At 53.0% G+C, this 25,628-nt stretch overlaps 9 protein-coding genes across 9 annotated transcripts; 3 read left to right on the top strand and 6 right to left on the bottom strand.

Moving 5' to 3' along the window:
- Nucleotides 1-5,231: 5,231 nt before the first annotated feature.
- BO94DRAFT_539916 (THO complex subunit THO1/HPR1) lies at nucleotides 5,232-7,358 on the bottom strand. Its single transcript, XM_025612802.1, has 6 exons — nucleotides 7,045-7,358; nucleotides 6,875-6,953; nucleotides 6,703-6,821; nucleotides 5,964-6,650; nucleotides 5,761-5,910; nucleotides 5,232-5,706 (listed from the first exon to the last, which is right to left on the bottom strand). The coding sequence occupies exons 1-6, from the start codon at nucleotides 7,282-7,284 to the stop codon at nucleotides 5,389-5,391; spliced, it is 1,593 nt and encodes a 530-aa protein (XP_025462547.1). The 5' UTR covers nucleotides 7,285-7,358; the 3' UTR covers nucleotides 5,232-5,388.
- Nucleotides 7,359-7,484: 126 nt separating this feature from the next.
- Nucleotides 7,485-12,160, top strand: BO94DRAFT_291870 (RNA helicase aquarius). The gene is made up of 4 exons (XM_025606693.1): nucleotides 7,485-7,808; nucleotides 7,866-7,966; nucleotides 8,020-11,490; nucleotides 11,563-12,160. Exons 1-4 carry the CDS (start codon nucleotides 7,573-7,575, stop codon nucleotides 12,006-12,008), a joined length of 4,254 nt encoding a protein of 1,417 aa, XP_025462546.1. The 5' UTR covers nucleotides 7,485-7,572; the 3' UTR covers nucleotides 12,009-12,160.
- A 200-nt stretch (nucleotides 12,161-12,360) lies between these two features.
- On the bottom strand, nucleotides 12,361-13,526 carry BO94DRAFT_477548 (PaaI family thioesterase; the record flags this gene model as incomplete). Its single annotated transcript, XM_025608646.1, has 10 exons — nucleotides 12,361-12,427; nucleotides 12,490-12,568; nucleotides 12,617-12,635; nucleotides 12,714-12,760; nucleotides 12,823-12,894; nucleotides 12,956-12,998; nucleotides 13,054-13,119; nucleotides 13,294-13,306; nucleotides 13,401-13,441; nucleotides 13,500-13,526. The coding sequence occupies 10 exons, from the start codon at nucleotides 13,524-13,526 to the stop codon at nucleotides 12,361-12,363; spliced, it is 474 nt and encodes a 157-aa protein (XP_025462545.1).
- Nucleotides 13,527-13,767: 241 nt separating this feature from the next.
- On the top strand, nucleotides 13,768-15,340 carry BO94DRAFT_477551 (TFIIH/NER complex subunit TFB2; the record flags this gene model as incomplete). The annotated part of the gene is made up of 3 exons (XM_025608647.1): nucleotides 13,768-13,894; nucleotides 13,963-14,050; nucleotides 14,116-15,340. 3 exons carry the CDS (start codon nucleotides 13,768-13,770, stop codon nucleotides 15,338-15,340), a joined length of 1,440 nt encoding a protein of 479 aa, XP_025462544.1.
- A 297-nt stretch (nucleotides 15,341-15,637) lies between these two features.
- BO94DRAFT_628416 (uncharacterized protein) lies at nucleotides 15,638-17,391 on the bottom strand (the record flags this gene model as incomplete). Its single annotated transcript, XM_025617482.1, has 2 exons — nucleotides 15,706-17,391; nucleotides 15,638-15,647 (listed from the first exon to the last, which is right to left on the bottom strand). Exons 1-2 carry the CDS (start codon nucleotides 17,316-17,318, stop codon nucleotides 15,638-15,640), a joined length of 1,623 nt encoding a protein of 540 aa, XP_025462543.1. The 5' UTR covers nucleotides 17,319-17,391.
- A 93-nt stretch (nucleotides 17,392-17,484) lies between these two features.
- BO94DRAFT_590352 (uncharacterized protein) lies at nucleotides 17,485-18,243 on the bottom strand (the record flags this gene model as incomplete). The annotated part of the gene is made up of 1 exon (XM_025616017.1): nucleotides 17,485-18,243. One exon carries the CDS (start codon nucleotides 18,241-18,243, stop codon nucleotides 17,485-17,487), a length of 759 nt encoding a protein of 252 aa, XP_025462542.1.
- Nucleotides 18,244-18,369: 126 nt separating this feature from the next.
- On the bottom strand, nucleotides 18,370-22,075 carry tof1 (putative DNA repair protein (Tof1); the record flags this gene model as incomplete). Its single annotated transcript, XM_025616016.1, has 4 exons — nucleotides 18,370-19,436; nucleotides 19,489-21,612; nucleotides 21,680-21,917; nucleotides 21,986-22,075. The coding sequence occupies 4 exons, from the start codon at nucleotides 22,073-22,075 to the stop codon at nucleotides 18,370-18,372; spliced, it is 3,519 nt and encodes a 1,172-aa protein (XP_025462541.1).
- A 399-nt stretch (nucleotides 22,076-22,474) lies between these two features.
- BO94DRAFT_590350 (3-hydroxyacyl-CoA dehydrogenase family protein) lies at nucleotides 22,475-23,499 on the top strand (the record flags this gene model as incomplete). Its single annotated transcript, XM_025616015.1, has 3 exons — nucleotides 22,475-22,558; nucleotides 22,609-22,708; nucleotides 22,769-23,499. 3 exons carry the CDS (start codon nucleotides 22,475-22,477, stop codon nucleotides 23,497-23,499), a joined length of 915 nt encoding a protein of 304 aa, XP_025462540.1.
- Nucleotides 23,500-23,904: 405 nt separating this feature from the next.
- BO94DRAFT_291655 (BRcat and Rcat domain-containing protein) lies at nucleotides 23,905-25,563 on the bottom strand. Its single transcript, XM_025606692.1, has 3 exons — nucleotides 25,222-25,563; nucleotides 24,634-25,158; nucleotides 23,905-24,580 (listed from the first exon to the last, which is right to left on the bottom strand). The coding sequence occupies exons 1-3, from the start codon at nucleotides 25,479-25,481 to the stop codon at nucleotides 24,310-24,312; spliced, it is 1,056 nt and encodes a 351-aa protein (XP_025462539.1). The 5' UTR covers nucleotides 25,482-25,563; the 3' UTR covers nucleotides 23,905-24,309.
- Nucleotides 25,564-25,628: the final 65 nt, after the last annotated feature.

Here is a 25,628-nt window from a genome sequence, read left to right as displayed (position 1 = left end):
CCCAAATGAAAGGGGATCCGAATACATACTACTCGTGGTTTGGGATTATATGTTTCTTCTGGGTTCTGTGGAGAATAAAAGGGTACAAGAGAGGTGAAAAAAAAAAAAAAACTAGATGAGTAACAAGAGGGCGGGAGCAAATTAGCCCGATTGGATCCAGAAAACAAAAACATTCTTATTTGACGGAGGTAAAAGCGGTCATTGGTTCCGATCATAATACTACTATAAGCTTACCTAGTACCTCCCGCCGCAGGTACTTTCTTCCTATCACAGCAGAGAGACAAGGAAATAGGTTATACCTCATCCCGGCCTAATATAGATGGACTAGGTAGACAAAGGGAATGAAAAGACAAAATAAAACATAAAAAATTGAAAACTTGAAAGCAAAAAGCAAAAAAGCAAAAAAAGAAAAGGGCACCACCGCAGGGACCGGGACAGCCAGCCATTGAACGATTCCGACAGGTGGAAATCCGGTGGGGCGACGGGCTTCAGGACTAGAGAGGGACTAAGATACATCCAGCAGGGAATCCATCGTACTTATTGGCTGATGGTTATTCAGGACAATCAGACAATCAACGACAGTGGTGATTATGATCATGATGAAGGATGAATGGTGGGATGCCTCTCAGTCTGGTCCCAACCTGCCTGGATCCTATGATCCTAGTCTGCCTTGGATTCGCTCTATCCTGCAAGCACTCTACCTGAATTCTGCAATAATAAAGCCATCTGTCTCGGTAGTACACGGGCTGAGAAACTGAGCCACTATATAACTAGAACGGATACGTAAAGGGCACTGCATCTGCCAGCTTCGATGGGAACAGAGAGGCAAAAACTACTTGGATTCAAGTATTGAATACGGCCGATCTATAACTACGACAAATCCTCCAGAATCGGATGATGTATCTACCCCTGGGTCTGGATGTCCAAATCGTTCCAATCTCCGCCGATCAATGACGCACATACACAGCACATGTCGGTCGGAGTGCACTTTAGGATGGTATACAGAGGCCAGGTCCTTCGCTCGCCGAGTACGGAGTACGCCGGAGTATTCGATACATCTGCATCTGCATGGGCATGCATCGAGTTACGGCACCAACCTGGTCACAACTATAGGTCGAAGATGAAAGTGTAGCACTCAGTACGGCAGCCAATGATATGCTTGGGAGTGTGCAAAAGAAATTATACCTTGGGTAGGTTCACTCGGGACCCAAATAAGCGGGGAGGGGGAGAACAAGTGAAGGAACACAGGATCTAGGGAATAATAGGGCTGCCACGAACAATTCCACTTGTCATGAGAGTAAGGCACCTGGCACTAAATGTCTCAGACACTCCTTCTCCTCGGACGGGATATGGCATGGTGCGCGTCCCACGGAAACAACACTGGACTCTGGGGACTAGAGTATGCAGTACCGACGGAGCTTCTGCGCGAGGGTTTCCTGATCGCAACATCATTCGGCCCGGCTGGAAGCGGCGTTCCTAGTATCTAGGATCTACCTAGCTATCGAATAACACTACCTGTCGAATTGGGTTGTGTTTCGACCCCATCCTTAGATAGGAAACGACCGAGGTACCGGGGACGAAATCCAAACTCTCGGAGCTCGCTTGAGAGTTCAACTGCCTTTTCGAGCATGGGTATCCGTAGTATTCTGTCATTTCCATGACGATTACTCGGCCGTGTGGTTTCTCGGGCGCTTTTTTTTTCTACTCCTTTTCTTTTCCTTTTTTCTTTTTTTTTTTCCCCTGCTCCTCGAATGCCCGATCTGCTGGGCCGTCAGCTCCTCCTAGATACTGCTAGGTGGATAGTGGATGCGTCGCGACTCCATGATCTCTTGGTCTGGGGACCTCTTCGTAGTTGGTACTTTAGTTGGCATCGCGGGAAAGGCCAGGAGTGGAGTGGATGATCCATGGCATGATCCCTCAGGCCTCAGCTCTCAAGTCTCAGCTCGGCAGGGGAGCCGCCACAGCGCGGTAGCGACAGCGAGGGAGGGACAGGAACAATCTTTGCGGGTGGATCAAAGGTCCATGGAGGATCCCAGCTGACGCCGAGCGACTGAGAGAGTCTGCGGGAGCATTTTTCGCCGTGTAGCAGGTTAGCAACGGTGCGGGGAAAGAAGATCCCAAAGCAAATCGTGGCCGATCGAGCGAACCGAGTGGATGCGAAGAGATTGGGGAGGACCAACTTTAATTTCTGGCCCAAGGCTTCGTGTCGTGTGAAGCGCCATCGGGGGCCCCTTCAATTTCACCTGGAGGCTGGAGCAGGTGACCAGGACGGGACGATATCTATCATCGATGATTAAGATCGTGGATGAATTGCTTGGAGCCTTGGTGTTGGTGGTGGGCAGCAGGAATTAGGAAGGGAAGGGAAATCAGGAACGGCCAGCGGTGGATAAGCGCCAACGCCTTCCATTACGCAAGCTCCGCGGGGGCCGGCCGTCAAGTTTCATTATTTCCCTTTCAAATTAAAATTAACATAAGACATTGTATCGGGTGAAGTGGATATAGATAGATAGGAAGTTAGAAATGGACGGCCTGACAAAATGGGTCGGCTCCTCTCTCCCTCAATAGGTACTTACTATCTAGGCACTCCGTAGGACAGACAAGCTTAAAGTCAGTCCAACACGATGATGACGATGATTCCTACCGAGTCTCCATGAGACTACTACCTAACAGTAGTACCTTACTAGATAGTTACTAGCTATAGGTATCTAGTCCGGCCGATGGAGGTTCCGGGAAGAAGCCCTCGTCCTTCCACGGCTCCAGCGTATCTGGTCCGTGCGGGTCATCATCGGCTTAGATGAAACATCGTCTACAACGGGATTCCATGGACCGTTCATGGAACCTTCCTTGGTCTCCAGATGGTAACCATCCCATGATCCCAGAAGGGGGGGGGGTGCCTGGTTCCTGTCAGCTCGCCCCCTCCCCCTCTTCTCCCTCCCTCTCTCTCTCTCTCTCTCTCTTTCTCTCTCTCTTCTTAGCCTTGTCCTCTTCCTTCCCCCCTGAACCCCAGGCGGGTTTGCATCCTGTCGACTCTCCGGATACACGGAGTAAAAGGAGACCGATATTAAATGTCTAAAAAAGACTTCTGAAGAACCACGACAGAGAGAGAAAAAGGGGGTTGAAAGGGGGTACTGAAACAGGAGGACATCAAAGATACGTACTTACGATCGGTAAAGATGCCGTGGACCTAAAAAAAATGACTCTCAAGCATACCTCCGACTAGATACTACCTATCTATCTACTACTTCGTACTCCGTACCGTGAACCGGCCATGATTGATCTGGTCGTCAGATCCCTGATCCCGGCAAGCCAAGCGGCGGTTGTTTTGCTTTATCCGATCGTCATCAAGGCGTCAAGCACCATTGGCATTCTCATAGTTCGGTATCTATCTATCTAGTCCTACTGCTGCCCGGGTTCCGTGTATCGCACCGACCACCTGTCTAGTATCGACAGTATCGACCTGCATCGATCACATCACCTAACATTCCGGTCTATACCACACTAGGCCTACCTCGCCTGGTCTGTGGATGCCCCGGGGCAATGACTGAAAACGATCGGCCTCACGATCCGGCCAGGACCCTGAAAAGTCATACACCTGGCCTCTCCCCGGCAGGCCGTCACTTAATTTCACTAGTCCGAGCCAGAAGGATGGGTAGTCTTCACGCCATATTGCATTATTGCTCTTTGAAACAGAAGGCATCATACTATCTGCGCACTGGCCCCAGCCATGGCACTGCAATCTCGCATGACAGGTTTTTCGGGGGACGCCCAAACCCATCCGCGAACCCACAACGCTGTCAAGCCGACGTGCGATGGCCCTCTATTCTCGAACAACGGGACCGAGCTCGCTGAAATTATGCAGGAACTCCCCAGTGCAATTAAAGTTGCTGATCACGGAGGATTTGTCCCCTCATAGCTTAAACCTCTGGGTCGCAAGAGACATAGGGGGGTCCATTCGTTTGTACGCGTTCTACCCTGATCACCCGAAGAGGGCCCGATGCGGCCTCCTGCAGTTGTGCGCGCAACCTCGCACACTCTAATTCGAAAGCATCAGAGGGATCCCCAGGCGCGGCTGCGGTGGATGCCCGGTGACCTTCAATTTCCGGTGAACGACGCTATCATGCACTTCCCAGCTTCGCATCCTCTTCTTACCCCCTCCCCTTAATATCCTGGCCGGTGCGACACATTTCCGATTACCCATCGAACGTGTCTGGAGACCCCTGAAGGACAGAGACGAACATTGAGTCAGGGGGTTGCTGTGCCCCGTCTGCAGACACAGAAAGGAGGGGCAGCGAAGGACAGCAAAGCAAGAAATGGAAAGAAGGCACCGAGGCCAACCATAAGCAAAGCCCAACCTCGTTGTCGCCACAGGCTAGGAGGAATATCTCAAAAAGGATAAGGTGGGAGTTGGTGCCGCCGGCTATGAGTGGCCGTGGTGGTCGCGACTAAGACGGCCCTTGCTGTCCTTTAGTAGAATGCCACAGTCATGATGCATACCAGGCTCAGGATAGGGCGCTTCAGGAGGCCAATCAACCCGGCCACAATCCCCGCCGTAATCTCCCAGTCCCCCCTCGTGTCCCCCCTCGTGACAACCACCGCCTTCCTTCCATCCACCTGATCGTGTGGTTCTCGTCCTCTTCCTTCTCCTGACTGGCATTAGGCCAAAGCAAATGCAACCCACCGGCTAGAACAGCAGTGGCTCAGGCAGCCAGGATACTGCAAGGCATTCATCTTAGCGTCGTGATTCGGTTGCATATAGTCAGAATTACCATCGACCACTGGCTGCATCAAATCCAACGCAGGACCGTGTCCGGTCGGCCCTCCAAAGACGTCAGCCAGAGCCAATTATACCCATATTTGCTCCCCCCCCCCCCCTCCCCGCCTCGTCACTCGTCACTGCTTTTCACAGGACGCTAAGTGGCGTTCTTCACATCGTCTTAGTGTCCGGGGCAACTGCGTCCTTCGAATCAATTGGAGTCTGTTCGGTGGCAACGGTTGAGCTTTCGTTTTCAGCGTTGGCAACTGCGCGATCTTGCCCCGGTTCAGTCGATTCGTCTTCTGCCGGTGGCTTCTCCGAGGCTTGAGGGGTACCTTCTAGGACCTGCAGAGTATCATCTGACTGCTGGGCAGTCTCGAACAGAATCTTCAAGTTTTTGCCGTCCTCGATCTTGTCAAACACCGCGAGTTTGCTTTTCGCAGAGAGTCGTAGGATGCGCCAGGTTTTGCTCGCTTTCGACCGAGTCGCATACTCTTTGTCCTCTTTTGTCTGCGCGGTGTCGAGATCCAACTCGTCATCCATGATACTCAGCATCAACGAATCTGCAGCAGGGACGGAAAATCTTAGAGAATGTCAGCCCACCGCTGGCGGATATTTCAATGCTCCTGGGGCTCCTACCTTTCCGACTCCTTCAGTCTTTCGAGCCCTGCGAGTGATTCGCCCTCGGAGAGAAAGTTCAGGCTAAGTGATCCCATAGGTGATGCGCGAAGGCGCTTGTTTGCATAAACCTTTGTCGCATGCTCACGGGCGCCAAGATACTCTGATACAGAAACAGGCGGTCTCTCAATTAACGGACATCCTTCTGCTTTCCAGCGCACCCAGTTCTTGTCCCTCGAGAGGACAGTGTCCACCATACGATAATAGAATTTTCCCCCAACACCTTCCTGGAGATACTCCTCGATCGCCTTTCTCATCTTAACCGCCCACTTGGCCTGCTATGGTCAACAACCGTGCTCAACGACGTGGCTTCACACAAGGGGCCTTACATCATCGTCATGTAACACAAACCCGTAAAGGACGGACTTGTTGGTCAGGTCAGCTAACTTGGCTTTAGCCTTGGGCGTAAGAGAAAGCATAAAATCGAGTAGGATAAGAGCCTGAACAAGAACGTGTCTCCTGAACGCTGTATCGTTAACCTGCAGTGGACTATTAGTAGAAGAATCGAGGGAAGCGACCACATGTCACGTACCTCAAGATCAAATAAGTCCCTGCTTGTCAGATACTTAGGGTTGAAACTGCTGGCGATCTCCTGTCCATCGGTAGTCCGCTTCCGCTTGGTAGATTTTCGGATCTCCTCTGAAGTTCTGCTGTTGCTCGAATTCTCAAGGTCCGTGTTGACATTCTTGAAGGTAGAAATGGTGGCTTCAAGTCCAGATTTGAAGGTGGCGAAATGCTGAGGGTCAAACGTTTTCGTCGGGGCGGAGAAGTAAGCCTGCAGTCCCCAGAATATGGGGTACAGGTCATCCAGATCCACGGCTTTCTCCTCGACTTCGTCTCTGACTCTAGAGACCACCACTCGTGGGGTTTTCGGGGTTTCTTGTGCGGGTGTCTGGGAACCGCTCGCAGATGTTGCCTGAGCCTCACTTTCCTCCTTCAGACCTTCATTGGTTGCATGCGCATCTTTTCCATCAGACATCTCCACGTCCAAATCGGCAGTCGCCTTCGCGACTGCCTTGGTGAGTTCATCATATGTAGTAACATTATCTGTGTGGTATTCGCCCCGGAGATTGACGGCGCTCTTGTCCCCCAAAGGAAAGCTTTGGAACAGAAAGATGAAGACGCGCCCGCAGAATACGGTATCTTCGGCCCTTGAGAGCCTTCGGAGTAACTCATTGCAAGATCGTAGGATGATCAAGCTTTTTTGCTTGAAATGTTTCTTCGGTGGGGTCAATAGATGCGACGAAAAGATGGACCAATGGCAAACCCACCTTTGTGCTCCGCTCTCTTCGCGATTCCAGGTAATCGAACACCTTCCGGCAGCCATCGATGGTTTGGCTGTCAAGCAATTCCTCAATCAGCCAGAATATCAGACCGGGCTCACACTGCTCTGTAGGAATGTCAGGGTATCATCCAGCACCAACGATTCGAGCACGCACTGACCGTTGTCCGAGAAGATCGAGATTGTATCAAGTAGGTTCCATATCCGAGTGAACGAGGGGTCCTCAATTGAGGTAGAAGCCTGTAAGACAATCCCAAATTAGCTAAGTTTTGGCGTGTGCGACGTCGTTCTAGAAAGCGGCGTAGATGAACCGGGGCGCGGGGTGTTATACAAGCAAGCCGTAGAACTTCTCTCTGAACGCAATCTCCACCGCCGCAAACTGAGTCTGCTGGCCGAGTTCCTGAACCAGCTGCTTATCTTGCCCCTGAATGAGCCAAATGGAATCGCCCAGATGGGATTCGGTCAAAGGAGGTTCGATCTGCTGGTCGGGTTTGGCATGTTCTGCGCGGGTCAGGAGATCGTCAATCAATCTCCTGTAGGCGTGGATCGCGCCAACATCGACGTCCGCCATGTTCGAGGCCAGGTAGTTGAAAACTGGCAGCAGGGGAGAAGGGGAGCGGGGGAGACGAGGAGAGGAGGATGTTGGGATGGATTGAAAGGGAGGAAAGCTGCTGCTGCTGCGGCTCTGCGGGTTCTAGGCGCCGGAGGTTCACTAAGGAATGCTCCGGTCGACGCGCGCGCCAGAAGCTTTCCCAATCCCGCCGCCCGCCACGGACCACTTGCGCAGATAAAGATAAATCGGATCCGCGCCTCCGGAGTCTCTTTGAGCAAAGCCCCCTCCCTCCTCCAACGTCTCGGAATGGGCCTACAATCACGTCAGGCAATGGCGCAGGGCCTTGACTCCAGACCGACTGTGGAGGACTTCCGCGAAGACAATACATGGGTGCGGCTGGCCAAAACCCACTGGCTGGAGGGTTCAAAGGCCCGCAAAGTCAAGCAGGATGTCATCAAAAAGGATCTTTGGGATCCCCTCGAGGCCGAGAACTTCAGTTTCCGGTCGCTCCTGACGCTAGAAAATCTCAATGTCCTGGAAAAGTACGCAACCCCGCCAGCTTCTGGGACTTTCCTCGCTGATGCCTAACTCGCAAATAGGTTCCTTTGGCCGACCTACACAGAAGATGCGTCGAACTACCATGTGCTCCTGCTCGCCCTGCTTGTGAGTGTCAAGCAGCGGGAACATCTACCGATCTGGGGTAGGCCAATGGGTGCACTATGGAAACAATTGGGATTGCTGATGAGGGATTAGGCATCTTCTCCGATCGCCCTGCTGATTTCTCGAATCTTTTCCACCGAATTCTTTCTATGAGCGTCGATCCATCGCTCGGGACCTCTTCGCGCTTGTCGATAGTCTCATTTATCATCGGCTCCTTCCAGTCTGTCGAGAACCCGTTGATACGCAAAGAATGTGCGCCTCTTGTTTCAATCTCTATCTGGCACAACCTGTCCAGCGAAGAAGCACGAGAGCGCTTATTGACGAAGAGCCCGGGACTGAAGAAGGCATGGAGGGCTGCGGCCAAACGTTACGATGCAGGGGATGACGCAGCTAAAGCCAGGATGCGCTATGAGCGATCGTGGCTATACACCATGCTTTTGGATTTCCTGCGGAGGTTAAATGGACCTGAAAAGGATCAGGCAGATAATCTGCGATACTGCGAGCGACTCCTTGAATTCCTTGTGGATTTGGAAAGCCAGCCACCAACTAGACGCTATGTGAACACACTCTTGAAGGACTTGAACTTCCTGTCGGTTATCCGCCTGTCGCAATTATACCGTTCTCCCGACAGTGCACTGTTCCGCGATCTCTGCAGTCTTCTGAAGCATTTCAGCGCGTTCGCCGTTGATGATTTCACCGGGGAGGCTTTGTCTCCCCAAGTCATATACGATACCCACTGCCAGGAGCTAGCGCGTCTCCAAAGGACATGTATGAAATATTTCAAAGACAAGCTGATGATCTTAGCTCTATCGAACTACGGGTCCATTGAACAGCGCTCCGAGCTAGAAGGGCAATTGGCGACCCTGGAGGAATCAGAGCTTCAGAGCCTGTGCTCCCATCTTGGTTTTCGTACCGACTACCCAAAACAGTGTCAAATAACCCCTGATCGCCATCTATACATGGAAGTTCTCTTGTCATTCTATGAACGGAAGACAACGTTCCAAGAAGCCGCGTCGCAGCTCAGCATTGTTCCCACCGATGAAAACCTCTATGACCCAACCTTGCTACGCAATGAAACATACGATGGATCCAGGCCGCTTGCCATACCCAAGCTGAACCTCCAGTATCTTAGCCTTGGTGACTTCTTGTGGCGCTCGTTCCTACTCTATCGGTCAGAGGCATTCTTCCAGATCCGTAAAGACATGGAGTCGGTGGTCAAACGGATGCAACCCCGTGCAAGCCGGGATGGCAAGACGCTGGCATTTGATGGGTTCTCGAGAATGGCCATTCCCATTACAAAGCCGGCCATCATCGAAGTCGCACCACCCAAAGTCGGTTCGGCAAAGCCTGCGTTCGTCAGGGCTGAAATCGCTATCGAGGTGGGTAGACTGGCCGACCACATCCGAATGGAGTGGGAATCGCTTCGTCCGGATGATGTGGTCTTCCTATTGGCTGTGCAGTCTGATGGAGCGAGTAAGTCAGGACTCCGAGATCCTGAGAGTCCCAGCCTCAAGCATCTTCGGACAGCGGAAATCGTGCAGGTTCTTGATGAAAACGGCCGCCCACTGCGCGAACCTGTGTCGGGACAATCGAACGGGCACCGGTATAGGCCGCGCGTTCGGAAATTGCTGGTCAACCTCGACCCTGCTGCGTTCAAGGCAGACAAAGACAGTCTTACGCAAGGGAAACCCGACGTCTACCCGTTGATCAATGTGATAGCGAGACGGAAGGGCCGGGAGAATAATTTCAGATCCATACTTGACACTATGCAGAAACTCATTGTTTCGGACATCACTCTTCCCTCCTGGATCCAGGATATCTTCTTAGGTTATGGAGACCCGGCGGGGGCTCGATACACCCAGCTGCCCAATCGACTAAGATCGGTGGACTTCCGAGACACGTTCCTGGACTGGCAGCATCTCATTGAGAGTTTCCCCGGGTTGACCATAGAGCCGCCGAAGGAGGAAACCTCAAGCTTTGGCCCCCCATACATACTAGAGTACGTTGAAGAGCCTTCTAAGGTACCCTCGGCGGAGACGTCAAAGAAGCGACGGAGAGAGCAAGCAGAGAAAGGAACAGCACCCAAGTCCCTTCGCGTTTCAACCTATAAACCGCCCAACCCAGGCCCTTATCCGATTGACGCTCCCAAACTCAACGCCGTCCGCTTCACCCCGGCGCAGGTGGAGGCCATTACCTCGGGAACTCAACCCGGACTTACAGTTATTGTCGGGCCTCCTGGCACAGGTAAAACGGATGTCGCAACACAGATCATCAATAACATCTATCACGATTTCCCCAACGAGCGCACGCTGCTTATTGCGCACAGCAATCAAGCACTGAACCAACTGTTCCAGAAAATCGTTTCACTAGACATTGATGAACGTCATCTTCTGCGTCTCGGCCACGGCGAAGAGGAGCTGGAGACCGAGACCAGCTACAGCAAGTACGGACGTGTAGAATCCTTCCTGGAGAATCGCAACTACTTTCTCGGTGAGGTTACTCGGTTAGCAGCGTCGATCGGAGCACAAGGTGCCCATGGCAACTCCTGCGAAACTGCTGGGTATTTCAACACCGTTTACATACAACCTGCGTGGGCCAAGTTCTGGGATCAGGCTCGCAGTGAAACCGCTTCGACCGAAGAAATCATCGCGACCTTCCCATTCCACACCTACTTTACCGACGCTCCTCAGCCTGTCTTGGATCCGAATGCTACAAAAGATACCCTCCTGGACGTGGCCGAGGGTTGCCAGCGGCACATCGACAAGATCTTCTCCGAATTAGAAGACATCCGTCCGTTCGAAATCTTGCGTCAGCCCAAGGACAAGGCCAACTACCTTCTCGTCAAAGAAGCAAGAATAATCGCCATGACGTCCACACATGCTGCAATGCGTCGCCAGGAAATAGCCAATCTTGGGTTCCACTATGACAATGTGATTGTAGAAGAGGCAGCCCAGATCACAGAGATTGAAAGCTTCATCCCTGCCGCCCTGCAGAACATGAAGAATGGCGAGCTCCCTCTGAAGCGCGTGGTTCTCTGTGGTGACCATCTCCAGAACTCTCCCATTATCCAGAACATGGCTTTCCGACAGTACGCACATTTCGAGCAAAGTCTGTTCCTCCGGTTGGTGAGGTTGGGTGTCCCAGTTGTCACGCTTGACCAGCAGGGCCGCGCAAGGCCAAGCATTGCAGAGCTCTTCCGGTGGCGTTATCAGCAACTTGGAGACCTGCCTGCCGTAGAGACGGCGCCGGAGTTCAAGCGCGCCAACGCCGGTTTCCAGTTCGAGTACCAGTTCATCAATGTCCCTGACTATCAGGGCACCGGAGAACGTGAACCCACTCCCCACTTCATCCAGAACCTGGGAGAGGCTGAGTACGCTGTTGCCATCTACCAATATATGCGTCTCCTGGGGTACCCGGCCTCGAAGATATCCATTCTTGCCACATATGCAGGTCAAACGGCACTAATCAAGGATGTCTTGAACCATCGCTGCGCCAAGAACTCGCTGTTTGGCATGCCCAAGATCGTCACGACGGTGGACAAGTACCAAGGTGAACAAAATGACTGTAAGTCTTCCAGCTCTATTTGGCTCGTTTGAAATGACCCGTGCACCTCCAACTAACCCGTAATCAACCCAGACGTGATTCTGTCGCTCACACGTACTCGCACTGTTGGTTACCTCCGCGATGTCCGTCGCCTGACCGTTGCACTCTCTCGCGCCCGTCTTGGGCTCTACATCCTCGGCCGTCGCGAGGTGTTTGAGTCGTGCTATGAACTCAAGCCCGCGTTTGACTTGCTGCTCCAGCGCCCAGACAAACTCATGCTTGCCCCGGGAGAGATGTTCCCGTCTGCGCGCTCCCTGGAGGACGAGGTCCAGGGCACTCCGATGGAAAGCGTCGAGCATCTTGGCCAGTACGTGTTCGAGATGACCCAGACCAAGCTCAAGGCCATGGGTGAAGAGAGCGTTGTCGACAATGAAATGTATGTCGGCGACGAGGATATCGCGTTGGACGAAGACGAAGTCATGCTTGGAGCCGGGGAGGAAGGCGATGATGATCCATTGCACGAGCATACCTTCCCCTGAGCGTGATCTACTATTCTCAGCAACACCTGAGCCCCGACCATTATGTACGTGTGTGCACTCTTTAGTTCTCCATTCCCTTTGAGAAGCAAAGTCACGAATCTGCGAGCTCGTGCTGGCTATTTGAATGACTAAATGGTCGCGATGAGACTATTTGGTTGCATTGTCACGTATCTGCGTTTTTTGTTGGTAATCTTGCCTGGCATTCGGATGAAAAAATGCCTTGAGAACAGAACTGGCTAAGTAGTTCCGATTCATATATACAAACATCTATACCCCAATGTAATCACCAGTGCTCTCTGCGTTCTATAACGTCCCAATCAAGTTCGCTTGAGCAGACACCAGACAAGGTTGTCTAGGACTCGCTCTTGGACATCTCCTCGACGATGTTTTGAGGGTCCTTCCAGGCAAGTGCGACAAACCTGGTAGGACATGAATAAGCGGCCCCGGTGAAAAGTGATTCTGAGAGGACACATATACGTACTTAGTATGGCTTCCTCTTGCAAAAACCTCCCCCTTGGTGTTGAGGAACTTGATCGAGGTGTATGCAAGGGTCTTGCCAACTGCAGACATATGTGAGATGACATTTCAAGTGCTTGCGGGAAACCTACATTTGTCACAGCTGACTTCCTGTAATGGAGCAGGTCAGCCTTCATACAAAGGGGTAACATTTCCATGTTCACGGCTATGTATAGTATGGGGACCTACCGCCAGGATCTTGTCTCCTACTTTACCACCCGAGCTGAGATATGTCACTAGATAGATATTAGGAGCCCTGACAAGAGTAGCTGTGTGGGAACCTTGAGTGTCTGCCCACCATTGAGATCGGTGGAGACGCCTGTCGCAAACAGACCGCGGGAAGCAACAGCCAAGGAGCCACCTAGATCCACTATGTCACCCCGGACATTAGCAATTGCGTCCAAGGGGGAATGGGTCGTCGTTCGGCCTACCCATGCTAGCGATGGTGCCGCCATGGAGGATGTTCAGGCGATTCTGGTTGATTTTTCAGTCATCTAGAAACTAACAAGTATCCAAAGTTTACACTTACGGTATGCTCTTTCTTGATGTCCAGTTCGAAATTGACCAAGCCGGGTTTGGCCGCAGTCACACGAAGCTGGTGTGATGATCATCATCATCAGTACTATTCCGTGTATAATAGATATAATAATATATTATCGCGGATGCCCGGGTGTCTTCGGGACCATGAGAGCAATGCTCCGACAGAAAGCATTGATCTATGGAGAATGCTTGGAAACAATGATAGAGTCTGGAGAGCAGGAGTGCCTACATTGTCCAGCAGACTACAGCATGGTCATCATCAATACCACCCTCCATCCCATCAGTGACTGGAATCCAGGACCGTCATGAATCATGAATGGCCGCGCGGTCACTTACCGAGGCTCTAGCCCCGAAGTGGCCCGAAAGGACTCCCAAACCTGGAGAAGCCGTTAGTGAATGTGACAGAGTTTTGTTTACCAGAGAGATGCCACAGACCGATCGAACAAAGCGCAAGGAGGTCATTCTGACTGACACCAGGAAATGAATTGACTTGGGAGAAGAAGAAGAAGAAGAAGAAGAAGAAGCCGTGAGATCATCGAAGCCGCGGACTGCGTTTGTGGGGCGCTTGGCCCGCCGGAGGGCCTCGGCCGTGACGCCGATCATGTTCGCTTCATCAAAAGCTTCCCTTCTTTGCCTTTGTCGCTGCAACAGCCACCCTCTCTCTCCGTCGCATCATGCTGCAGCGGTGATTCCTGCAGACAAGATGGCTGCTGCACCATCATCCCGTCCCTTCGAGTATCTCGAAAGCCTTCCTGGCATGGTCTTTTTCAAACTCTATCAGCAGCCGTCAACTGCCCTCGCCATCTTCAGGCGCATGCTGCCTGACCTGGGTGCGTGGTTGGCTTGTGTCCCGGTCCCGGTCCCGGTGCCGGTGCATTCTCACTAACTGGATTGCTAGCAAAATGCTTTGTGATGGCGCTTCTCTACCTGAAGGATCCGCTCCCCGCAGCGGATCTCGAGGTTTGGGTTAAGTCCGAAAGCTTGAAGTGAGTGCGGCTCCCTTTTTTTTCTTCTTCTTTAATGTGGTGTTAATATGGATCCCTGCGCACAGGGAACGAGACAATGCGCTCTCGATCCTAGGGAGACTGCATATCCTGTCCAATACCGTCACAGCGGACAATATTCGAGCCTACATGGTCACCGATCCGTTTGCCACATCGTTGCGAAACGCTCTCACCGGTGCCGACCAAACCCAATCATTTGGTGTCCTCTCACACGTCCCAAGTGGCCCGGAAGTCTCTATTTCCGGCTTAGATGAATATGCGCGACGGCAGTGGGAAGGAGTGCTGGGATACATGGTGGGTACCGGCGGCTTAGGAACCCAGCGTGAGGTGACCCTCAGCAAAGGAGTGAAGGAGCTCCTGCAGGCGGGTCATCTGGTGGAGATCAGAGACCGTCGTGTTGAAATCACCCAGGATGGCTTCGCCTTTGTCCTACAAGACGTCAGTACCCAGGTATGGCATATTCTGATCCTCTACGTTGAAAGCGCGACGGCCATTGGGATGGATAGTGTCGAGGTCCTCTCCTTCGTTTTCCTTCTAAGCAGTCTGGAGCTCGGAAAATCATACGAAAAGAATCACCTCACATCCAAGCAACTCCGCATGCTCACCGATCTGGCCGACTTTGGTATCGTCTACCAGGAGTCGCCCGATGCGCCGCGTTTCTACCCCACCCGTCTCGCGACCACGCTTACTTCCGATTCCAGTGCGCTGAGCAACCCTATTTTGGGCGCTCTTTCGGGGCCCACTGGCGATCCCTCCAGCAAGGCGGGCACGGGCTTCATCATCATCGAAACCAACTATCGTGTCTACGCATACACTTCCTCTCCGCTGCAGATCTCTCTGATTGCTCTATTCACTACTCTAAAATATCGCTTCCCCAACCTCATCACCGGCAAGATCACCCGCCAGTCAGTCCGCCGAGCCGTCGAGATGGGTATCACCGCCGACCAGATCATCTCGTACCTCTCTACCCACGCGCACCCTCAAATGCGCAAGCACAACGTCTCCCGCTCCACATCCAACCAGGCCGGGATTCCCCCGTCCGTTCTACCGCCCACGGTTGTCGACCAGATCCGCCTTTGGCAACTGGAGCGTGACCGCGTCAAGGCCACATCAGGATTCCTGTTCAAAGACTTTGTCAGTGGATCTGAATACGAGGCCCCGTGCCGCTATGCGGAGGAAATCGGCGTTCTCGCGTGGAAGTCCGATAAGAAGCGGATGTTTTTCGTGACGCGACACGAACAGGTCGCGGCTTTCTTGCGGAGCCGAAAATGAGGTTTAGGATATCACCCACGAAGGCGTTCTTCCTATCATATTGTGCTTTGGCTTACTGCGTTGCATAGAGGTACGGCCTGGCGTTATGGCCCCCGGGGGGGGGGGCAATTTATGAAATGATGATGCATACTCGATACGGACATGGATATCGGGGTTCTCGAACTGTACAATAAATAGCTGAATCCCAACAAAGGAAAGGGACACAACCTAAGTTGAACACTTATTTTTTCATGGGCCACTATGATATGAAATGCATGGTCCCATATGCCCCAACGCCTCACTTCCTCGCTTCTAAACCTACTTTCTTCTCAATAGCAGAACATAACCTTTAGTCCATCCACCGATCTCCATACAGTCGAACATACTCGTCCCGAAACTGCCGAAGACTGGCGCTCGCCTCATCTGTCACACAGACATTCTCCAACACCATAAACGCACGCTTGATCCGATATTTTTCCGAATCCCCATCCGAACCCCCCAAGGGCCGGGAATAGCTGGACAACATGCCAAATCCCGTCGCGACATCAGGCTCCTGGAAGGAGTCTTCGTAATGAAAGGCGTTGGTGAGGGTCATGAGCCGACCAAGCCAGTACTCGCGGGGCTGTGCTTCCAATACCTGTGAAAGACCAGTGGTATGCACCGTTAGTGTCGGCTTGTTTCTAGAGGCAGCGGCAGGGATCCGAGAAGAAGAAGAAGAAGAAGAAGAAGAAGAAGGCTGGCCTCGTGGTGAAGATACCATTCTATCTGTTCGTTCCCTGTGTCTGAGCCTTGTTTCCAGCGCTGGTTTGGCGTCTGCATTTGGCTGAGCTTGGGGTGTGAGGCTCACTCTTTCGTCATCTTGGGATTGAGTTGTTGCTGCTCCTCTGACCTCTTTGTCCTCATTGTCTGAATCCTGTGCTCGCAGGTCCTCGAATTTGCTCGTCCATCGGATCCGCCTCAGGGGCTCTTTCTCGAAAGGCATCTGTGGACGATCGCGGGCATGCGGTTGCCAATCCTCACCGGTTTTTTGTTCTTCCTCTGAATGTGACGAGTGCCCATCTGCCGCAATGACGCCAATTGGGCTTGGGCTAGGGTTAGGACTTGCCTGCTTCAAGGCTCTATCCTGGGCGACCTCCTTCCGACTGTATATCTGGGTCGAAGGGCGGCCTACCACCATGACTGGCAGGGACCTGCGAGGATTACCACTGTCATGGATGCGCGAGATCGAGGTAGTTGAGATTGTTGGGAGAACGTTGGTTCGTCTCAACGGGACTCTTTCACTGCCATGGATTTTGTCTGTTCGCAGCAGAACTCGCAAGCTGGTTGTCTTCTGCTGCTCGGATGGTCTGCTGTCATCGCACATTCCGTCTCGCTGATGCTGCTGGCTGGATATGGTGTGACTTCCCTCCAAGTAGGCGTTTCTTTCCCCTTGGTGTTTGATACCAGTATACCGTTTCCCGATGGAGGATAGCACATTGCGTCTGCCTTCTTGCTGGTATATCTCGTGAGAATAGAGATCCGAGGTCGGGGGATTGACCGGAGTAGGAAGTCTAGAGTAGAGAGCACTAGGGATCTTTCTGTTCGTAGACTGGACGGGGGGTAATTCTCGTTGGGTGGGACTCTCTTCCTCATGATGTACGGAGATCCAGTCTTCATTATCATGGCCCCCCTCTTCTGCCTGGATGAAGGACTCTTTCATGTCAGGTGTTGATGGTGACATTGTTGCTCGTGAGACTCGCTCTCCACGCACCGAACGGAGGGCTCTGGTTGGAGGTGAGGATGAGCTGGCCTCAGTGACTGTGGGTTGAGAGTTGTGTGAAGGAGGACCATCAGGTTGAGAGTATTGTGTGTTGGGAACGTCGTGATTGCGACTGCTGTTGCGGTGGCGGTGTTGGGGGTCCGGATTGCCTGAGAACCGGCTGTGACGGCCTCCAAAGGCGCTCTTGAGCACCTGCAGAGGGCTGCCCAGCAGTGTTCTGCGGCTGGGTCTGTCAGGCATGGTGGTGTGTAGGGGAGTGGAGTCTGTGGATTGTGGAGTGTGAAGTGTGAAGTGTGTTTCTGGGGAGAAAGGGACAGAAACAAGTGGCAGAGACAACACTGGTAAAATACGATCACATTCATTCACTTCAACTTCCGTCTAATTCAGGAATCTACCTCAGCATCACTCATTCTGGAGGCACCAGACCCCTTCCCTCTGGCACCTTCACAGCAGCCCCCTTCAGATCCAGATACTCAATGCCTACCTCGCCTTTCACAGCAACCTCCACTCCAATCTCACTCCGTCGTCCCATCTCCGCACCTTGCACAACATCACACCTGCTCACAACTTCCTTTCTCCCAGTCAGAGCCAAATACGCTCTCAACCCACTGGCCGCACTGGCCACACAGCCCCCAGCGCCTCCAACAAAGGCAACTCCACCAGGATCTAGTACATCCCCTTCACGATCGAGAACACGGGGAATTGAGATCTCCCCTGCTCCAGCCCCGGCACAGGGAAAGAACCGCGCCAGAGATCCTTCCAGTCTGAGTAGTTCCTTGAGCGGGAACCGTGCCGCATGGAGATGGACATTGTGCGCAATGTGAGCTACCACTTCTGTTGTGGGGTCTGGTGTTGTCCCAGGCTGGGATGGGGGTTGTATTGAGATAGGGATCTCCCCGGACCTGGTGATGAGGCAATCAATGGGGTCTCCATCTGGTGAGTGGCAGAGGAACCACGATGCTGCGCCGATAGTAGGGTGACCGGCAAATGGGAGCTCATCGGTGGGGGTGAAGGTGAATATGTCGATGCGCCGATGAGGGCCTGTTCTGGGGTGGATGATGAACTCGCGTGCGATGGTCTGCTTTAGGTGCTGGATTGTGGGGATGGTGGTGTTGGGGTCCAGGAGAAAGATCACGGCGAGGGGATTGCCAGTGTAAAATGCCATTGTCTATCCATGCGATTTAGTTCCATATACAGATGCCCATCCATTGCAATTGCCCGGATCCATGCCCGACACCAAACACCGCATCAAGTCATCATGCCATGAAAGTAGATAAGTCCGACATGCCATTTACTCCGAGTCACTGTCCACCACGAAGCCTGCGCGCATTCGTCTGCGACTGGTTGCAGCAACCGGGGCGTCTTCATCCTCGTCAGGTGCCTTTACATCGTCGGGCCTGTTTGAGTCCAGGTTTTCGACCCAGGGGGTCTCCAATGCTTTCCCTCGATCGCGACTAAATGCCAGGTCATCATCAAGATCAAATCCATCTTCCGCCTCGTGCGAAGGCGTGCCCCCTCTTTGCGCCTGCGGCGACGAGGCATCAGTTCCTTCCATCCCCACATCGTCGTCTTCGACGTCTGCGGCATCTTCGTCGGTCTGGTCCCCCCGCCGCTGTCGCTTGCTCTTTGTCTCACCCGTCCGAGTGCCCAGTCGACTGTTTTGGCGCTTGCGTTGGCCTTTCTTGCTAGCTGCGCCATCCACGTCCTCCGTGATCCCAGTGAGCAACGCTTTCTTCACTCGCTGGGCTTGCTCTTTACGTCTCTGCTCCTCCAGGAGGAAGAATTCCTTATCTGCTTCCTCGTCGGTGTCTTCGTCACTAGCGTGCACGTACAGATCACTCTTGATCTTTGCAAGACGAGCTCGTGTGTTTTCCTGGCGGGCCCGGCGACGCTCCTCCAACGTCTCCTCATCTACGGCGTCATCTTCATCTTGATCATCCGCGTTGCGTTCCTTACGCTTTCTCTTCTTCTGGGGTTCCTTGGAGGGTTTCGCCCTGGATCGAGGGTTGGGCGGGAACAGAGGTCCATCGGGGACCTCATCCTCGCCCTCAGAATCGGACTCGAAGTGGATGTCAGGGTTTTCTTGAATGTCTCCTAGCTTCCTGCCGCCATATTTGCGTCGAATCAGCTCGCGAGGGTCGCGCCCAAGTGTCCCTCTCAGAGCCTTTTCGAGATATTTGTCGATGAATGATTTCATCTCCCGGAGATCCTGAGCCCTTGGCGTCGAGGGAATGACCCAGGATGCTCCGGGCAGGTCTTCCACACCAAGCCGCTCAAACTTGACCAATGTCATCAGGAGACGGAGCTTGGCATTGGAGAACATCGCCTGTTGGCATGCATCATCACGCGCTTTCACCGCTGCACCAAGGTTAGAAAATATAAAGGGGTGGAAGGGACAGGTAAGACATACCAATCATAGGGTTGGGTATCTTCGCATTCTCCGCACCCGCGTCGCGCAGGGCTTTTTCCTGGGCTTCCCAAGCCTCCCTCTCTTCGAATGCCGACCCTAAGACCTCGCTAACCCAGGTGACCAGATCTGCCTCCCCATCCAAGACCAGGGCAGGCACCATGATGCTGAGCTTCTCCTCAATCGTACTTGCTTGTCGAGGGTCGATTTCAAGCTCAGCTGGAGCTCTCCTGGCAGTTGATAGTGTTTGCCGCTCGTGCCCATATTCGAGGTAGAATGTAGTGGAGTTGATCTTGCTGAAGAGCAACTCTACAAACAGAGCAGGGCGTTGGTCAAGCTTCTTGGTCAGTCGTCTGATGATCTGGCGCACTAACTCCTCCCACTCTTTGAAGATCGGTTTGCTTGAATCCAAAGCGCCTGGCCCTTTAATGATTCGGTAGAAGAGGTTGATGATGTCGAGACGGAACAGCAAGACGCTCATCTCTTGCTTAAACGCAATCCGGTAGAAATAACGGTGGGCGCGTTTCAACTGATCCGCGTTCAACTCCCGGTAGTGCTTGGTGAAAGCGATGAAGGTGTCAACACACTTCTGGTTGCAGAACCTAGCAGTAAAGCGCCTGAAGTCGAACTTGCGCTCTTTCGACACTCTCTCGGCTTCTGCTAGATCCTCGTCTTCCGACCGTTCTCCTTCGTCATTCTCTTCATTCCCGGGCCCCTCGACTTCCTTGGCCTTGCGTCTAGCACGCCGCCGAGAACGTACTTGCATATCGAGGTTCTCTTTAGAATAGCGCTCCAACATCCGCAGGAAAACATGGGTCAGTTCTGTGCATGCATCTAAGTAGCCCAATCCTTGATCGTTGTAGCCGCGGATGACGGCGAGGACGCGGTCGTGGGTTGTTTCTTCGTAGAAAATCCGGTTTTGGATGTTTTCAGCGATCTCTTGGTCCTCTTCGAGCGGAGACTGGGCCATGTCCTGCACGGTCAACAAGATCTGGGTGAAGCAGCGCATGCCGGCATTTAGATCTTCCCAATCCTTATTATCCAGTGCGTACTGCATGGCGCGATTTAGGAAGACGAAGGTTTCTTGATTAAGCACACCAGCGACGAGTCCGAAGCTATCTGGCTCTAGCTCCTTTGCCAACTTTTCACTCTCGGAATGCCTATTACGTTGACGCGCGCGCCTTGCACGTTCTGCCTCAAGAAACCAGGCGACAGCGTAGAGGAACTGGCGCGTATTGATATCCATAACACGATCTGCTTCACGTTCGATCGCCTTCCGCACATGAGTGAGAAGAGGGTTGAACCCCGAGTCCAGGAACTCTTCCACGAACATCCGCAGGTTGTTGGAGGCTGTAGAGTTCAGGTGAACCGGGGTGTTGAAGTCATTGTGCACAGTCACATCCTGTGGCTTTCGGCGAAACTGAGGCTTGTTCCACTTCTTGCTTTCGTCCATCTTCTGGAGGGTCGCCTGGCTGTCCTTGAGAACGTTCTGCCCTGACACCGTCGAGTATTTGGCGTCATCGCGCTTGACCCAAATCATCGTCCCGAATCGGCCATGTCGAGTCGGTGCATTCTTCGCGTACTCTCTCCGTAAAGACGACTCTTTCCGCAGCAAATCATCAAGCTCATCCGTCCGCTTGGCTGTTCGTTGAATATCGTCCATGAATAGCTTCTCGACGTTGACTCCCCTTATCAAATGGAACAGTATCTCAAGAAGAGCCACGTCCTGCATAGTAAAGTCGTCACCAACGTTGGAACACATGGTAAGGAGAAGCGCAAAGGCGTCTTGTTCCTGAAAGGCATTGATGGTTGCCGATCTCGATGTTTCCTCCTCATCACCTTCCGCCGCGAGACGAGTATTGGGGGTAATCAAAGCAATGTTTCGAAGCAGGTAGAGCATCAGTTTAAGGATACCTTCGTCGCGGGTGGTTCGTTCGGATCGTGGAATGGCCATGCTTGGGATGCCAACACTGATCATTGTTCGAAGATAGCTGGTGCTGGCATGACTGAGAAGACCACGCTTATAGGAGACATGGGCATGTTGTATGTATGGTATATGCCGATGATGATTGACCGTCATCTCGCCGTGCAGCTCTATGGGCCATGTCAAAGGAACAAGCAGCTCTACTGCTCACTGTTAGGCACAAGATCATCGCAACAATTGACCATATAGCCGAGCGTATGGCCAACTTACAGCACGCCAATGCAATCCTCGACATATATTTGGTTTGTTTCTTGCCGTTTGCCCAGACCGACAGGATGGGTAGCAAGTCACCGTTGACAAGATTGACCTCTCCCAGACATCGTGCCACATCCATCCGATTGTGTTTCTCATCGTATAGTTTTAGCCAGCGCTTGATATCCCGGAGACATGCCAGTGCATCATCACCCAGCACATATTTGTCGGCGTCTTCTCCATTGAACCCACCCAACTACAGCACAGTAATTAGATTAGAGAGAGGCTTCCAACATTGGATCAAGAACGAGGGACGGTTCTCACCGCAGTGACAAGACTGTAGACATGGGCGCGGACATCCGGGTCCACCACCTGGACTTCGGGGGCAGACAACACTGGTTCTTCGACCTCCATCCTGGCAGGTTGTGCGCACCTGAAGCCTCATTGCTACCATTCTTCTCGCCCGTCATGCTTTGCTGGGGATCTTGCGCACCCCTAAAGAGCCGACCCGCCAATGAGGGCGCGCCATCGACGCGTCGACGCGTCTCCGCCTTGGAGGGCGGCCAAACCAACCAAACTGCCGGCCAGCCGAGGCTAGCCGATGACGTCGGTCGGCATCGGAGCGGATCACATGAGAAACAGCCGCGGAGCTTCGGCTCAAGATATCTAATCTACTTTACTTCGCTGTGGTTCTCCCCTCTTCACTAGCTCCCTCCCCGTTCTCATCCCTAGAGGTATCGCATCCGGGCTGAAACTATGTTGTCGTCGTCGTCGTCGTCGTCGCTGCGCTCTCTCTGTCACAGGGCGCCATCAATGGCCTCTCGGGCCTTCAGCACCTCGCCCGCCGCTTATGCTGCCGAGGTTAAGTCGCTGGGCGTCATTGGAGCTGGTCAGATGGTATATGCCTCCTTCCAGTTCTAAACACCGGCGCAACTAATGGGATATAGGGGCTGGGAATTGCTCTCGTCGCTGCTCAGAAGGCCCAAGTTCCCGTGACTCTGATCGACAACTCCCAAGCATCCATCGACAAGGGCCTCAAGTTTGCCGGTACGCAGAGCGAGCACCCCTCGGCTGTCACCCTATGAGTTAACCATTCGAGCCTCCCAGACAAGCTTCTCGAGAAGGATGTATCCAAGGAACGCCTCACCCGAGATGCGGCCGACGCCGTCCGGGCCCGCATCACACCCAGCCTGAAGATGGACGACTTGTCATCCATCGACTTCATTATCGAGGCCGTCCCTGAGATCCCCAATCTCAAGACATCCATCTTCACCCAACTCGCTCAGATCGCTCCCAAACACTCCATTCTCGCAACCAACACCTCCTCCATCTCCATCACCAAGATTGCAGCCGCCACCACCACAGACCCCACCGACCTCCAGGCCCCCTCGCGCGTCATCTCCACCCACTTCATGAACCCCGTCCCAATCCAAAAGGGCGTAGAGATTATCGCGGGCTTGCAAACCTCCAAGGAGACGATAGACACGGCTATTGCCTTCGTGCAGCGCATGGGTAAGGTCGCGTCTGTCTCGGCGGACTCGCCGGGATTCCTTGCCAATCGCATTCTCATGCCGTATATTAATGAGGCAATTATCTGCCTTGAGACAGGCGTCGGCGGTCGCGAGGACATTGACAATATCATGAAGACCGGCACCAATGTCCCGATGGGCCCCCTGACCTTGGCCGATTTTATCGGTCTCGATACCTGCCTGGCTATCATGAATGTTTTGCACCAGGAAACCGGGGACAGTAAGTACCGGCCATCCGGATTGTTGAAGCGCATGGTCGATGCCGGCTGGCTGGGCAAGAAGTCCGGCAAGGGCTTCTATGACTACTGATTTAACTGCTATGTATACGTTGCGATATCCCTTGTTGCTGATGTCTTAGAGATTACCTCGTGGTATATCACCAATGCAGATTGGAATTGTGTATGACTCGATAAACGATGCACTCATCTAGGCTACTACCATCTATCGCTTACTTTATATTGAATGAGAACTCGTACCTGGCCAATAGCATCAACAAGTAACAATAACCATACTCGACCCCCAACAGGCTCAGTCAGGCTGTCACCGTTCAACCAACTACTGTGGCTATCACAAACCCCGCAAAAGAGCTGCCTATACGTCCGAAGCAGTTGCACGGCCTTGGCGGCCCTGGCAAGCGGCGTCCGGCCCCTCCAGTCCCGAAAGTTGACTTCAATGCTAGCCGTGCAGAAAGAAAAACGCGCCACCTGATCGTGGCTCCTCTTGGTCGCTAAGGACAGGGGCGCTCAGTGGAGGGAATCTGCAATCTCGGCGGTGCAGCCGGCAATCGCGGTGATTTCTGAGACCATATCATCGCGTCCCTCCATGACTGCCCAGAGGAGCGTCGAGCTGCTCCGCTGCTTGAAATTATGCTGGCAGAGGAGTGCGAAGATCCCGGTAGAGATATGGACAGGTCCGGATTGGGGCGTGGATGCCCGTCTCGAGAAGAAAGTCAGCTACGGAGAGAAGCAGCTCGATAAGAAGTTCTAGTAGAGTCATGATAACAAGGACCCAACTAAGAATTTTCCATTTTCATTTGACAAAGGGAAGACAATACTATGGACAGTTCCTTTTTGGGTAGAACGTATCAATCTGTTACGGCCCAACTGTGAGCCTAGAGGCCTAGGACACCCTCCTAGCGCGAGTCTGCGGTGCTATCCGCAGACTCCCCCGATCTCGGCATTTGTGACCTCCCTTGTCTATCCCTTGGGTCTTTGCCATTTCCTCATCCTGTAGCCTTTCATTGCACAGGATAGCAGCCACCACGGCGGCCAGTTCTGCCTCCTGATCTCGGTTCACTCCACTGTGCCCAACAATGAATGTGAGGAAATCAATTGGTCGTTGGCCGGGCTTAGCACATGTACACGACAACCAAGGATTGCGACACATGTTACTGCGCCCCATTAATGACTGCACACACTTTGCCGGGGAAAAAGGGAGACTTACCAGGTTTGTGCTTTGCATCGACATGTAACATGATCGCAATTGAATAAGAGGTCCACCAAAGAGCCACATTTGAACCCTCTCTGTCCTTTGCCGAGGCGCGGATCTTCGAAGACGGCCACCAGTCCGGGATCTGGGAAGTAGTCTTTTGAAGTGAGCCCGGGAAATCTGCAACCGGAACAGAACGTTGTGCTGCAATATGGACAGCTTTGTGACGAGAGCTTGCTGTTCAGATGCTTTGGCGGGATGAATCGCCCACACGTTGCCGCAGGGCAGTACCAGCGTTCTCGAGCTGGGACTGCATACTCCTGTGTCTTTGCCAAATACACCGTTCTCTCCTTTGGAGTCAGCACGGGTAGTATGACCTCTGTTGGAATTTTTTGCTTGCAACATCTGGGTGGGAACAGCCCTTCATCTGGCATGACTGTAAACACCATTTGTTTCAAGCATCTGCTGCAGTACTTATGCTGACAAGGCATGCTTATCAAGCACTCAACGGGCATGATATCGAGGCAGCTCGCGCAAGGTCTAGGTGTGGTTAGCGCATCATACATGGATCATCAAAAGCTGGGGCGTATTTGTGAAACTGACTCGTCTATTGCCTCCCTCTTGGCAAGACGCTTCGAGAACCGCCCTCGAATCTTTGCCAAGAACCTGCCCATCTTCGACTTGGGGCAGGATTCTTCACTATGGGACAGAGTTCTCATTGACCCAGTGTCAACGCCGGCAAAAGCGTCCGTTGGCAATCGTTCCGTACTGAAAGCGGTGCCGCGCGCCTCAGCTTTTGGACGGTGTTCAGCGAGGCGCTGGGCAGCGCGCGAGGCCAGGGTGCGAACGTTGAAGGCGGTCATCTTGGGCTCAGGCAAAGCTTCTGTAACTGGTATTGACCTTCGAAAAAGACCGGTCAAGGGCTCTACACTTCCGGGCAGGGTCGGTGATGGAGAGGAGCAGATCGGACTGATAGATTGCTGGATGCAATTTCGGGACGCTGGAATCCA

The sequence above is a fragment of the Aspergillus sclerotioniger genome (genome assembly GCF_003184525.1).
Source record: "Aspergillus sclerotioniger CBS 115572 chromosome Unknown BO94scaffold_40, whole genome shotgun sequence".
NCBI classification, from domain to species: Eukaryota; Fungi; Ascomycota; class Eurotiomycetes; order Eurotiales; family Aspergillaceae; genus Aspergillus; species Aspergillus sclerotioniger.
This window is presented reverse-complemented; position numbering and strand designations above follow the sequence as displayed.

What these genes read in the sequence shown, in the direction of transcription:
- BO94DRAFT_291870 (XM_025606693.1), top strand. Translation starts at nt 7,573, where the DNA reads ATGGGCCTACAATCACGTCAGGCAATGGCGCAGGGCCTTGACTCCAGA. An exon ending in GGAACATCTACCGATCTGGG is followed by an intron (nt 7,967 to 8,019) that starts GTAGGCCAATGG and finishes ATGAGGGATTAG; the next exon opens with GCATCTTCTCCGATCGCCCT. An exon ending in CCAAGGTGAACAAAATGACT is followed by an intron (nt 11,491 to 11,562) that starts GTAAGTCTTCCA and finishes TAATCAACCCAG; the next exon opens with ACGTGATTCTGTCGCTCACA.
- BO94DRAFT_291655 (XM_025606692.1), bottom strand. Translation starts at nt 25,481, where the DNA reads ATGACCGCCTTCAACGTTCGCACCCTGGCCTCGCGCGCTGCCCAGCGC. An exon ending in AAGAGGGAGGCAATAGACGA is followed by an intron (nt 25,159 to 25,221) that starts GTCAGTTTCACA and finishes AACCACACCTAG; the next exon opens with ACCTTGCGCGAGCTGCCTCG. An exon ending in CGATGCAAAGCACAAACCTG is followed by an intron (nt 24,581 to 24,633) that starts GTAAGTCTCCCT and finishes AATGGGGCGCAG; the next exon opens with TAACATGTGTCGCAATCCTT.
- BO94DRAFT_539916 (XM_025612802.1), bottom strand. Translation starts at nt 7,284, where the DNA reads ATGGCGGACGTCGATGTTGGCGCGATCCACGCCTACAGGAGATTGATT. An exon ending in AGAAGTTCTACGGCTTGCTT is followed by an intron (nt 6,954 to 7,044) that starts GTATAACACCCC and finishes ATTGTCTTACAG; the next exon opens with GCTTCTACCTCAATTGAGGA. An exon ending in CTCGATCTTCTCGGACAACG is followed by an intron (nt 6,822 to 6,874) that starts GTCAGTGCGTGC and finishes ACATTCCTACAG; the next exon opens with AGCAGTGTGAGCCCGGTCTG.